The sequence below is a fragment of the Pan paniscus genome, chromosome 3 (assembly GCF_029289425.2).
Source record: "Pan paniscus chromosome 3, NHGRI_mPanPan1-v2.0_pri, whole genome shotgun sequence".
In the NCBI taxonomy this organism is placed as follows: Eukaryota; Metazoa; Chordata; class Mammalia; order Primates; family Hominidae; genus Pan; species Pan paniscus.
Window position 1 is genome coordinate 151,232,137 of NC_073252.2, and position 13,503 is coordinate 151,245,639.

General features: G+C 39.7%; 1 protein-coding gene across 1 annotated transcript in view; it reads left to right on the plus strand.

Annotated features, from left to right (window-relative positions):
- The first annotated feature begins 106 nt into the window (after positions 1–106).
- Positions 107–13,503, plus strand: part of MND1 (meiotic nuclear divisions 1) — a 70,485-nt gene continuing 57,088 nt past the window's right edge. Inside the window, exons 1-3 of the mRNA XM_003822592.5 lie at positions 107–255; positions 5,555–5,620; positions 11,100–11,157. Coding sequence (XP_003822640.1) covers positions 253–255; positions 5,555–5,620; positions 11,100–11,157 — 127 coding nt within the window. The 5' untranslated portion in view covers positions 107–252. The remainder of the gene's footprint in view (positions 256–5,554; positions 5,621–11,099; positions 11,158–13,503) is intronic.

The window sequence follows — 13,503 nt, forward strand, 5'->3', positions numbered from 1 at the left end:
GTCCACTGAGACGCGGACACGCTCCCCCCAGCCCCGGCCCCAGGCCCGCGCCCCTTCCCCCGCCGGCGGCTCGGATGGGTCGCTAGGGGTCGCTGCGCGCCGCGCGGGCGAGGACCGGCCTTTCCCCCACCTCCACCGTCTCGCTGCTCCGCCCCCGCGGCGTAGTCGGCGCCAAAATCAAACGCGTCGTGGCCTGTCCTTCCCCTCTCCCCAAGCGCGGGCCCGGCCAGCGGAAGCCCCTGCGCCCGCGCCATGGTAAGGACTGAGGCTACGGTCCCGCGTCTTCTTCCTCCCTAGTGTGTGGGCTTCGCCGCCCCTCGGCTGCATGTGGATCCCGGCCTGGCGTTGACCGCCATTCCGGGCCTCACCGTGTAGGCGCCCGGCCCGGCCCCGCCGCAGCCACTCCGCACTCTGCGGCGTTCCCCGCCGCTCCCGTCCGGAGTCCCGAGGCGCGGGGGCATCCGCGGCCTCCCCGCCGGCTGCACCCCGCGTCTGTCCCCAGGGCCCGTTCGGGCGGGTTAGGTTAGAACGCGGGAAGCGTTCGCGAACGTGACCCGAGAACTTCACCAACCTGGATTTATCTAAAAGACCACGGGGCCCTTGAGAACCTGCGCTCCCTACGCCTCCAGCTTCGGCCCCGCGTGGTGTAGCCCCCCCCATTAAGAACGGGGAGAGAAAGCGCAAGTGGGCGGGAGGGACTGCGGGGAGCGAACGTCTTGATCCCAAAGCGCACTCCTGGTTTGTCACCATTGAGTGGTTTTCTGTATTGTAATATGTAGAGCACATTCCAGAACTGCTCAGTTTCGAGTTACCTAATGGATCTTCACTGTGTGCCAATTAGTCGATTTCTGTGAAAACGCCCCGGTTTCTGCCAAAGGGCAGGAGTCGCTGCTCTTGTGCCGGGCGCTGCTGGTTGTGTAGGGCGCTGTTGCTTTTTTAAGGACGCTCTGCACTGAATTAGGCTTCCTCGTGGGTCATGATCAGTTAAGTCCTGGTAAGATCGGCTTTGTGAGCATAACGTCTTTCTGCTCATCAAATCATTTTCATAAACCTTCAAAGTTTCATGCCGTTTTTTCTGCTTCAGTTGGCGAAGAATCAACATCTGGTTAAATGGATCTAAGATTTTAATATCTTCATTTACTTACGTGGCCGTTAAATGTTGCCGAGCTAAGGGGGGCAGGGTGGGACACCAGGATCCAGTTGTATGGTATTTATTTGAAGATATTTGTCCAGATGTAGTTATAAATGATAACGGCCTCTTTGTGGTTAAACTAACAACCCAGCCACCTGGGCGTAAAGTGCTCTAAGAAGCCAAACAGGACTACAGTTAAAACAAATCTGTTAGCAGTGCCCTTCTGTGTTACAATTTTTCTCTGCAGAGTTGCTGGCCTCGTATAACTGACTTGGAGAACTGTGCAGCTCAAACGCGCCTTGTCCTTTTACCTAATCTATCTCTCTACACATGAATCACCTGCTAATACTAAATGTGTTAACTCTTTAGAAGCTTACCTCCGATAATAGAGAATCCTTTTAAAAAATTAAAGCTTTTGATAAGATGTGGACTTCTATTTTTTAATATGTGATCGAGAAATAAATTTAGTGTTGGTCAAAGGTAAACTTTTGATTGATTATGAATTAATAGCTGTTTTCATTTGGTTAGGCATCCTAAGTAAATAGTTAATCAGTTCAGGCAATTTTTGAAATTGGAGAAGTGCAGTGCTGAACTCTGAGAGCAGCAGTGATGTCTACTTAATAATTCTTCATAATTTTATCGTAATTGATTAGTAGGGCTGGCTGTAGGAATTCCATAACTTCTAACTGAGAAGGTTCCTCAGATAACATGATTTTTTAAGTGGTTTAAAATACTTCCAGAAAGCTTCATAGTCCTTGAGTCAGGTTTTGAGTCTCCTGACTTACTAATTTGAATGCATCTCTAACTTATACTATCAGGTTTTTCCTAGTCTTAATTAAATATTAAATAAATCCTCATTGATTTTTGTGAGAAGTTTCTAAATATGAGTATTAATATGGCATCTTTTTACATTAGTTATTTCAATTCTGGCTATGATACTCCTACTGTGGTTAATAATAGAAATTATTTCTAGTCATGAAAGAGACTGATGAATAAATCAGCCTGAAAACAAGGTAAATGGATGATACAGCTCATCCACATTTCTTGAGTAACTTTCATAGCTGCTGAGCTGAGTGTTGAGAGCTTTCCTAAAACTGGGTACCCCAGGACACTAGATTCTCCTCATTGCCTGCCTCTGGGGGGCAGATTCTTGTGGAGTGCAAGGAGCTGTTTCGAATATCAAAATGTTAGGAGGCTTTCCTAACACTTCAGGATCTGCTTTCTGCTAGTGCAGCGACACACTGAAATTCTAAAGGGATTCCCATTGCCCCGCAGCGCCCTTTGACATGGCCTTCAGATTCTGGGCTGACAAAAGTAGTGTTCTCAACCCTGGGGCACAATTAAAAAATATGTTGGAGAGGATTTTTAAAATATGTTGGAGGATTTAAAAAATATGTTGCCCAGGTCCCATTCCAGAGATTTTGATTCCATTCATTAGAGATGAGCCTGGGCATCGGTATTTTTTAAAAACTCCTGAGGTGATTCTAATGTACGGCAGTTTAGGACCTATTGGATTAGAGAAATATGTTGAAGGAGTCTTCTAACTGTTATGCATTTCATGCTTGATTTGTCAGATACTGCAGAGGTGAGAATGAGGGGAGGCAAATAGAGCAGTCCTGGACCCTAGCTCTCAGCCCTAGGTTTAGTGAGCAGATCTGTATGGGTTCCTGGAGTTTGCCTAACTGAGATTTCTCTGATTTGTCTCTCCAAGCCAGGCAATACATGGTGTCACTGAATTCACTATGAGTAATTCACCTGTTATATCTATGGGAGTATGGTAGGTGTTGGGGGGCTTAGGAGCCTGAGCAGCCTCAAATTTTAGAGTTGGGGGCTTTAGATACATGGTGCTAAAATTAAGAGCTTTATGTCTCCCTTGTCTAACTTGGCACTAAGCCCTGGAAAGGCAAAGGCAGTTCATGTTCTGAAGAAGTTTTTCAGTGTGCTGATACGGACAAGTAAACATCTTTTCAATGTAGTGAGTGATTTGATGAAGGTGTGTTCTGGGAATACATGCTTAGCCTGTGAACTCAGGGAAGTTCTGGAGGGAGAGTGCCTAAACTAAGCCTTGGGAGATGTTTTGGAGTTTTGACTAGGCAAGAAGTGAGGATGTTCTAGGTGGAGGAACATTTTTTTTAAGGATGGAAATGAGAGCATTCTTCGAGTAGATAATTACAGGCGGTTTTTGTATTACAAGTTGCTTAGGTCTCCATACTGTTAATGGCAAAGTTTGAGGTGGGGTGTGGTGGAAGAGGCTATAAAAGGTAGGTTGGGGTTAGGTGATAAAGGGCCTTGTATATCATACTGGGGTACTCAGAAACGTCTGGATGTCTGGGAGCCACTGGAGGGTTTTGAGCAAGGCAGGGAAAAAGGTCTTATTTATGTTTTCCCAGTGCGGAATGTGAACATAGAGGGTGAGTCAAAGTGTGGTTAGGGGACTGGAGGTATATTGCAGGAGATAGATGATGAAGGCCTGAATGAGGCAGTGGTAGTAGAGATAGAACAGACAGGACAGATAAGAGAAATAATTAAATGCTGAAACTGGCAGAACTTGCTGATTGGTTGGATGTGAGATAAGAGAGGTGAAGGTACCTAGGATGACTGTCAGGCCTCTGGCTTGGGTCACGAGATAGTATCTGAGACTCAAGGTCTAGAACAGCAAGTTTGTGGGGAGTAGGTATGAGAGAGGAAGAGTTCAGTTTAGACTGATGGAGTTGAAGTTTGTCCAGCAGGCGGGTAGATGCATGACACTGAAGCTCAGGAGCACACCCAGGGGTGAATGTAAAGATTTGAGGTCTCAGCATAAGTGTTAATTAAAACCATGAAAGCAAATGAGATCAAAGATAAGATATTAGGAGATGGGATCAGTAGCCAAACCCAGCAGAAAAACAGTGTTTGAAAGTGGACCGAGGAAGAAGAGAAAAATATAAACTTTAAGCTATTTATTTACCCATATTACTCATCAAGAAACACCTGATCATTTTATTCCTGTGGGAATGAGTTAGTGGGTTGTTGTTTTTGTGTGTGTGTGTGGGCTTTGTTTTGTTTTGTTTTGTTTTGAGACAGTGTCTTGCTTTGTTGCCCAGGCTGGTCTCAAACTCCCAGCCTCAAGTGATCCTCCAGCCTCAGCCTCCCAAAGTGCTGGGATTACAGGTGTGAGCCACCGCCCAGCCAAGTTAGTGGGTTTCTAGGTTTTACAAGAATTAAGACTCACTCACTCCAGTATGTAGCCAGAATGGCAATTCCAAATCCTTGTCTTCACTTATGTAAACTCACATTTTCTGATGACGTTTTTGGTTGGATGGGGCAGTCTTTAACTGTTGTTTTATGTCCGCTTTTTAAGCAAACAATTTATATTCCTTTATAATCCCCTACAATTTTTGAGAAAGATGCAGATCACATAAGAAATATTAGTGTGGAGTTTTTTATTAGAGAACTGGAGGTGATAGTTCTCACTCTTTTTTTTTTTTTTCTGTAAACCTTTGGTTTGGAGGAAATTTGGCTCCTTTCTCTTTTAACTTAGGATTTAGCTTTATATATTCTATATACAACATATTGTAAAATTTATTATTAACATATATTTCAGCTACATATTGTCTTAATTTCAAGTTGGCTAAAGGGTATTACAGAAGAATAACCTGAGTGGGCTTCCATTTTCTACTTGGATAGGCCTTTCCTCCTTCCATCTTGTCTTCCACATTGCTGCTATAATTAACTTAACTAAAATGCAACTCTAATCTTGTCACTAGTCTGCTTTAGAAATTACTCAGCAGCTCCTCATTGTCTAGAATGAAGTCCACTGTCAGCTGGACAGTCAGCTTTCCATAACCTGACCCCACACCTTTCTCATCCCATCTGCCAATCCCCCTACATACTTCATACAATAACTATCCCCCACTGCTTATCCTTCTGGGGAATTCCATGTACTTCCATAACATTGTGCCTGTGTGTGGTCTCCCCAAGATGTGCTTCTAACCATTTCTCAATTTGCCAAAATCCTTTTAATCTCTGTCCTTAGGTAACCCTTCTTCCTCTGCATAGTGGAATTCATTGTGTTCTGGGTATTTATGTAACAATTGGTGCATGTAGCTGTTCATTAGCTATAAATAGTTGCATCTATATATTTTCTCTGAGAGATTGTAAGCCTTTGGAAGGTCAATACAGTGGCTTATCATTGGTTTACTTTATAAATGCTGAATTTCTACAAAATGCCAGGCTCTGTCTCAATTTACAGTTACCATCTTGGCAGCACCTACCACAGTGGTTGGCAGATAGTAATTAAAATGAGTCTTTAGGTCAGACTTTGAGAGTATCAAACCTGTTGGCATCAGATAAGACCATGCATAAAATTTCAAATGTTGCAAATCCAGTTGTTTTCAAAATGTGTTTAAAAGCATTGTTTACTTTTTTATTTTTTTGCTTTAGTCAAAGAAAAAAGGACTGAGTGCAGAAGAAAAGAGAACTCGCATGATGGAAATATTTTCTGAAACAGTAAGTCATTTTCTTTAACACTTATAATTTTGTGTAATTTTCATCTTAAGTATATGTCATCCAATGTTAACTGTCCCCTCTTTGTTAAACATCAATACTGATCAATTTCTTGAAGAATGGGTAAGATTCTGCAAATGTTTGTGGTTCCTGTGAGTTATGGAGTGTGAAAAACCATATCCCACTGTTGGTAGAGTCTCTTTCACCCAAGCAGTCCTGCATACTGGCACCAGAATCTTCTGATGCATATATTTGATTATCTCCTCTTTCTGCCTGAAAAATAATAATGATGAAAGCCCACATCTCCTGAGTGCTGCCTAGGTGCCAACCAGTCTTGGATCTCAAACAATAGAAGCCATAGTTCCAGGATTCAAACCAGGGAGGATCATTTGATTTCAGAGGGAGTACCAAATACTATGTCTTTGCATTTTAAGTCTGTCTATAGTGTAACACACAGTCGATGGTACACAGGCCTCCATTTATTCCAGATATTTGTGCCTGCCATCAACAGGAAATATGTTTAAAGTTTCATCTCCTAAGTGACAGAGCCAGAGTTCAAACCCAGGTACCTGGCTCTACAGCCTACTGTCTCATGGCTTTACACTGTTACTGGAAGGCTTTTCTTTGTCTTCAGGTTAAAGGCCACATAAATCTTTGACCTAAAAAAACACCGACTTCATATGGCTTGGCAGGACCTACAAAGCCTAGTTGGCCCCAGTCTACTGGCTATTTTCATCATATACAAATGTGAAGAAGATGGGGGAAAGTGGTAAAATTGAATATTAAATTGAAAAAATCCCTTTTCACTTTAAGGCAGATTCTTAGTAAAAAAAAAACCAAAAAAAACAAAATACACGGGATTTGCCCACTAAGTATAATCTTACTGTTCTTAAAAGTCATTGGCAATTCAGAACAGGGTATCATATTATGATGATGATATGGTTACAAAGATAAATTGGTGAAGTCTCTATGTGAAAATTATAGCAATTCTTCTGCTGAGTTGAAATATTTTTCCTATGGTCTCAGCAAGAAAAGTAAGTTTAATTCCTTCAAGACAGTAGAAAGCTGAGGAGAGTGGTTGGGGAAATTATTTTGTCATTTACAATATTATTATCTCAAATATAAAAATTGGCTGTTTCTAACTGAAAAATTTTAAACCTTGTCCTTAGTAACATCAAAACATGAAAGACTCTGAGGATCAGCAGTTTAAGGAAGTTCAGTAATTAGTGAGGTTTTCCATAAAGCTGGGAATTAATTGTACTGATTGATTTATTTCATATATTCCTGTTTCTTTTTTTCATTATAGCCTAATCAGTTGCTGCTCATTTAGTCTATCAGTTTTTTGACGGAATTGAAAAGTATAAGAGATTTGGGAAAAGTAATGGAGGCCATTTCATTTGTTCTTTCATGAATGGAATATGGTATATCCGGGATCCAGACTGATGTCAAAAGTTGATAAATATTAGATTTGCTTCAACATCTCAAAGCAAATCGCCAATAATGGTGCAAAGTGAAAAGCATGGATTCTGGAATTCAGATTCAGGAATTTGGATTCTAATTTCGTTGTTGCAATTGGCAAGTAAAAATTCCAACAAAATCAAATATGGCTACTCAAGGATTTGTTACAGAATTTGATTTTCTATAGATGTCAATAGTAGCCCCCTTTTCAAGACAAATGTCATGGGAAAATGCTTATAATTTAATGTTAAGTAGAAAATGTAGAATATAAAAAACAAGACATGATGACAAATATTAACAATGGTAAGATACAGGTGGATTTTGTTTTACACTCTTTTCTTTGTTACCTATAGTGAACAAATATTACCTTTTAAATCAAATTAGAAAATCAACTAATGAAGCAGCATATACTATATTGCCTCTAATCATAAGTGGGCTGTCTGTGAGGTTTTGGAAACCTTTTAAAAACACAGTCATTGGTAATAATGACAACTCATAGAGAGGGTAAGAACCTTCAGGGACTGTTTGAGGCACAAAATAGGCCACCAATAAATGTGTTGAGCTTTTTAAAAAATTACTTCAGCAAACACTTAAATGAGTAGCTTTCCATTGGCACACAGATCTCTGGAATGGCCATGCTTATGCCCAGATAATTTAATATAAATATGTAAATGGAGAAAAAGAGACATAGACATGATCATGTATGGATGGATATATATGTGCGTGTGTGTGTGTGGGTTTTGGAGCTGCTAATGTAATAAATTATTTGCCCGTTGCACTTAGGAAGAACGTGAGAACAGTATAGCTCAATAACTGAAAGCTTGCATCTGGAACCTGTTTCACTCAATAGCTTCGTGACCTTTAAGCAAGTTACTTGACCTCTCTATGTCTGTTTCTTCATCTCTTAAAGAAGATGATAATAGTACCCAGTTCACAGTGTTGGTATGGGGATTAAATAAGATAATATGATTAAACAATGCCCAGGTCGTAAGTGCTTTATTAAATGTTATCTAGGGCCAGGTGCCACGGCTCACACCTGTAATTCCAACATTTTGAGAGGCCAAGGCAGGAGGATCTGTTGAGCCCAAGAGTTTGAGGTTGTAGTGAGCCATGATCACACTCTGTCACTCAGGCACTCTAGCCCAGGTAACAGAGTGAGACCCTATCTTAAAAAAAAAAAAAAAACACACAACGATATTATCTAGGATTGTATGTCTTCCATGGTATCTTACACATAGTTCTTTTTACACTGTCTTCATCCTTCCTTGATTCTCTCTGCTTAATGCTGGGGAGTCTAAGAACTAAGATTTACTTGAGATCATTTGCTCTGTCCACTTCAATGACCGCACTTGAGTTCTGAGGCTACTTCTTTCCAAGCCTGTTTATTTATGCAGCAGCCCCACTGGGGCAGCCAGTACATCTGGAGCTCTTCCTTGGTGCCTGCATTTAGGCAGATATCTCAATGGTTCATGTTCTTTTTCTAGGGAATTTAAAGTATTTGCAAAGAGGTTTGATTAACTGTTTTTTCTAATGCATTAAAGACTTAAAGTCAGTAATTTATTACATGTTCCCTGAGATTCTAAAGTATTATGTTTAAATAATTTATTCCTCGATGAGCAAAAATTGATCTCATACTCGCACTAAGTTCAATGACTTAATATTTTCCTAAATTTGCGAACTCTTAGGTGTAGTGAGATGAAATTTTTTCAACATTTTATTACGAAAATTTTCAAACATACAGCAAAGATGAGTTTTTCAGTGAATACCCATATGCCTACCACCTAGATTCTACCATTCACATTTTATTCTACTGACTTTATCACATATATATATATTCATCTGTCCACTTATCTCTCCATCAACTCTTTTTTATGTACTTCAAAGGAGTTCTTTATATATGTATATCCTGGGTAGCACGCCTTTTTCAGGCATATGTTTTGCGATTATTTTAATCTAGTTGGTATTTGTCATTTCATTTTCTTTATAGTGCCCTTGGATGAGTATAAATTTTTATGAAGTATAATTTCTATCTAATTGCAATTGCCTTTTCAAGTTTTTTTTGGAAGAACTGTATCCCAATTTTTTCATAACAATAATCAAAATATTTCTGGGTTTTTTTGTTCTTATTGTTTTGTTTTGTCTGTTGCCCAGGCTGGAGTGCAGTGGTGTGATCTTGGCTCACTGCAGCCTCCACCTCCCAGGTTCAAGCGATTCTCGTGCCTCAGTCTCCCGAGTAGCTGGGATTACTGGTGCCCACCATAACGTCCAGCTAATTTTTGTATTTTTAGTAGAAACAGGGTTTTGCCATGTTGGCCATGCTGGTCTAGAACTCCTGAGCTCAAATGATCTACCCGCCTCAGCCTCCCAAAGTGCTGGGATTACAGGCGTGAGCCACCATGTCCAGCCACAGTATTTCTTTTCTAATTACTACATACTTTAGTTTCTTCAAGTGATTTAACTTTTGTTATGCAAGTTCTTTTCACCACTTCAACCAAGGCTTATTAGCAGTAGAAAATAATATTCTAGACAGGTTTTTTTTTTCTGGCCATAAGATTGAAATATTCTACACGCATATTTTCCCTTAATGTTTTGCTTTGCATGTGGTAGACATGCAACATGTATATGTGAATGATTGATAGGTAGCCATGAAATGTATAATTTCCCTATTGTTTAGGTATAGCTCTTCCATGAAACCTTAAATGTAAACAAATTTTGACAGTTGCCTGTTTCGCTTTTAGTTAGAACTGCTAAATCTGTACAGTGTCATACATGTTAAGCAAAGCACCGTCTGTGTTTTCTTAAAGTGTCAGAAAAGGTAATTTGTTCCTGTTACCAAGTGATCCAGCATAACTAGGATGGTGGTTTTTTGTTATTGTTTTTGTTTTGTTTTGTTTTGTTTTTTGAGACACAGTCTTACTCTATACTCTTGCCCAGGCTGGAGTATATACTGCAGCCTCAACCTCCCAGGCTCAAGCTATTCTCCCATCTCAGCCTCCCATGTATCTAGGACTACAGGCACGCACTACCACACCCAGCTAATTTTTTTGATTTTGTGGAGATGTGGTGCAAGAGTGGTCTCACTGTGTTACCCAGGCCAGTCTCCAGCTCCTGGGCTCAAGCAGTCCTCCCAAAGTGGTGGGATTACAGACAGGAGACACCATGACTGGCCTATAACTAGTTTTTATACTTAAGTGGGAAGATTGTTCTTTATGTTCTGATCTCCAAGAACTTTAAATAATTGTATGCTGCTGGCCAAGCATGGTGGCTCATCTCTGTAATCCTAGCACTTTGGGAGGCTGAGACGGGAGGATTGCTTGAGTCCAGAAGTTCAAGACCAGCCTGGGCAAAATGGTGAGACCCTCTCTCTAAAAAAATTTTTAAAAATTAGCCAGGCATGGTGGTGCATGTCTGTAGTCCCAGCTACTCAGGAGGCTGAAGTGGGATGATTGTTTGAGCCCCGGAGGTCAAGGCTGCAGTGAGCCATGATCGTGCCACTGTACTCCCATCTGGGCCATAGAGTGAAACCATGTCTCAAAAAAAAAAATTGTATATATATGCAAATTGTAAATGTATGCAAAAATCTCTTAAGTTCTATTGAGGGTATGGAATGAGATAATCAAAGAGTTTCTAATAAGCTCTAAAATGCTTGATTCTATTATACTGTTCATTTCCAGGCCAATTTTTTAAATACAATTTTTCATGAACATAAAATTATGATGTATATATAAATATATAGTAGAACACGATAGGGTGACTATAGTTAATAATATATTGTATATTTAAAAATACTAAGAGTGAAATTGGAATGTTCCTAACACAAAGAAATGATAAGTGTTTGAAGAGATGGATACCCTAATTACCACAATTTCATCATAACACATTGTATACCTATATCAAAATATCACACATACCCTGTAAATGTATACAACTATTATGTACCCATAATAAAAATTTTTAAAAATGAAAATATACATAGTAGAAAATAAACACGTGCTTTTCATTTTCTTTAAAACCCTTTAAACAGAAAGATGTATTTCAATTAAAAGACTTGGAGAAGATTGCTCCCAAAGAGAAAGGCATTAGTAAGTACCAAAGTTATACTGGAATGTTTTGGGAAATATACTGGGATGTTTTGGGAAAGATCTTAATATTCATTAAGTCATCTTTTCTGCAACAGTCTTTCACTTTATGGAAAACCTAAATTTCTAGAGACAAAGAAATCATCACCATCCAAAGATAACCACTGTCATGTTGTCCTTTATTTTTCTGTATAATACATCCTGTATATTACATTTTGAATATATATCCCTGTCATTAAATATCCTTTTATAACATAAATGATTGTATAGTATCCCATTGCAATAAAAAAATACTTTTAAAAATCTAGTTGATAAGCTGGGTGGTAGCACACACACTTGTAGTCCCAGCCACTCTGGAGGCTGAAGCGGGAGGATCACTTCAGCCCAGCTAGGCAACATAGCAAAATCCTGTCTTTAAAATAAAAATCCAGTTATTAGACTGGTTTCCAATTCTTTTGCTATCGAAAACAATGTGTTGACAGGCATCCTTCTACATATCTATTATTTTTTATTTGGCTGTATTTATAAGGTGGAATTTCCCCATGAAAGATATGTATAAATTGGGCTGGGCGCGGTGGCTCACGCCTGTAATCCCAGCACTTTGGGAGGCCGAGGCAGTTGGATCATGAGGTCAGGAGATCAAGACCATCCTGCCTACTGAAACCCCGTCTCTACTAAAAATACAAAAAAATCTTAGCCGGGCGTGGTGGCGGGCGTCTATAGTCCCAGCTACTCAGGAGGCTGAGGCAGGAGAATGGTGTGAACCCGGGAGGCAGAGCTTGCAGTGAGCCGAGATCGCGCCACTGCACTCCAGCCTGGGTGACAGAGCAAAACTCAGTCTCAAAAAAAAAAAAAAAAAAAATGTATAAATCTGAAGTTTTAGATACAGATTGCCACGTTTCTCCACCCATACTGAGAGTACCCATTCAAGTATCCTTGAATTCTTTATTGTATTTTTTAGTGTTTTTAATTTGGTAGTCAAGTCATGTCTAATTGCTTTATTTTCGATTTCTTCAGTTATTAATGGGGTTGAACATTTTTCTCATATATTGGCCATGCATATTTTATTTTATTTATTTATTTATTTGTTTATTTATTTATTTGAGACAGAGTCTACTCTGTCACCCAGGCTGGAGCCCAGTGGTGCAGTCCTGGCACACTGCAACCTCTGTCTCCCAGGTTCAAGCGATTCTCCTGCCTCAGCCTCATGAGTAGCTGGGATTACAAGCTCCTGCCACCATGCCCACCTAATTTTTGTATTTTTAGTAGAGATGGGGATTTGCCATGTTGGCCAGGCTGTTGTCAAACCGCTGACCTCAAGTGATCTACCTGCCTTGGCCTCCCAAACTGCTGGGATTACAGGCATGAGCCACCATGCATATTTTATAGATGCACATTGATGTATTTTTTCTGTGTCTTTTGTTGTGTTGTTTCAAAATGAAAAAACCTCTTTTATTATGAGTATACATACAAGTGAAACCAGACAACCACTGAGAGTCCCTCACACTTTTATGTACACCACACAATTATTCTCTTTACAGTCATCAGTGAACAATTGGTTCTGCTACTTCTTAAAGATATGCAAATTTCTTAAGTTTAAATACACAGTTGACCCTTGAACAACACCTATGTTGTTCAAGATTGGGATACCAATCCCCCACACAATTGGAAATCTGCATGTAATTTTTGACTCCCCCAAAACTTAACTACTGATAGCCTGCTGTTGACAGGAAGCCATACCATGTATTTACTATTCATTAAGTGGCAGTGGATCATCATAAAGTTCTTCATTCTTGTCATCTTACATTGAGTAGGCTGAGGAGGAGGAGGAAGTGGTGTTGCTGTCTCAGGTGGCAGAAAATCCATGTATATAACTGGACCCGTGCAGTTCAAACCTGTACTGTTCAAGGGTCAACTATAGAATATTAATTACACCAGTGTCCTAATGTCCCCAGACAAATTGTAGGTAATGGAATCTCAACTGTATCTTGAAGGATCAAAAACAAAAAACAAAATTCAATCCAGTCTAGAAGATGGAAAAATTTATTGTATTAACTAAATTCCTTTTCTTCTTACCTATTTTCCCTCCCAGTTATTGACAATTTTTTTCTGCAGTATAAGATGATGGCCAAATTACCCAACATCTTTTTTAAAAAAGAAACATTATTTAGAAAAGGAAAAGATACCATATAGCAACAGACTATGAGTGTTAACACTATTAAAATTATTTACTAAGCACTGATGCTAGCATCTTCTATTACTAGATAATCTATTGGGAGAGAAAAACTTGCATTTCTGTAGTTTTGTTTTGCTTTTTCAAAGGCTTCTCACAAGTAACATTTTATTGAC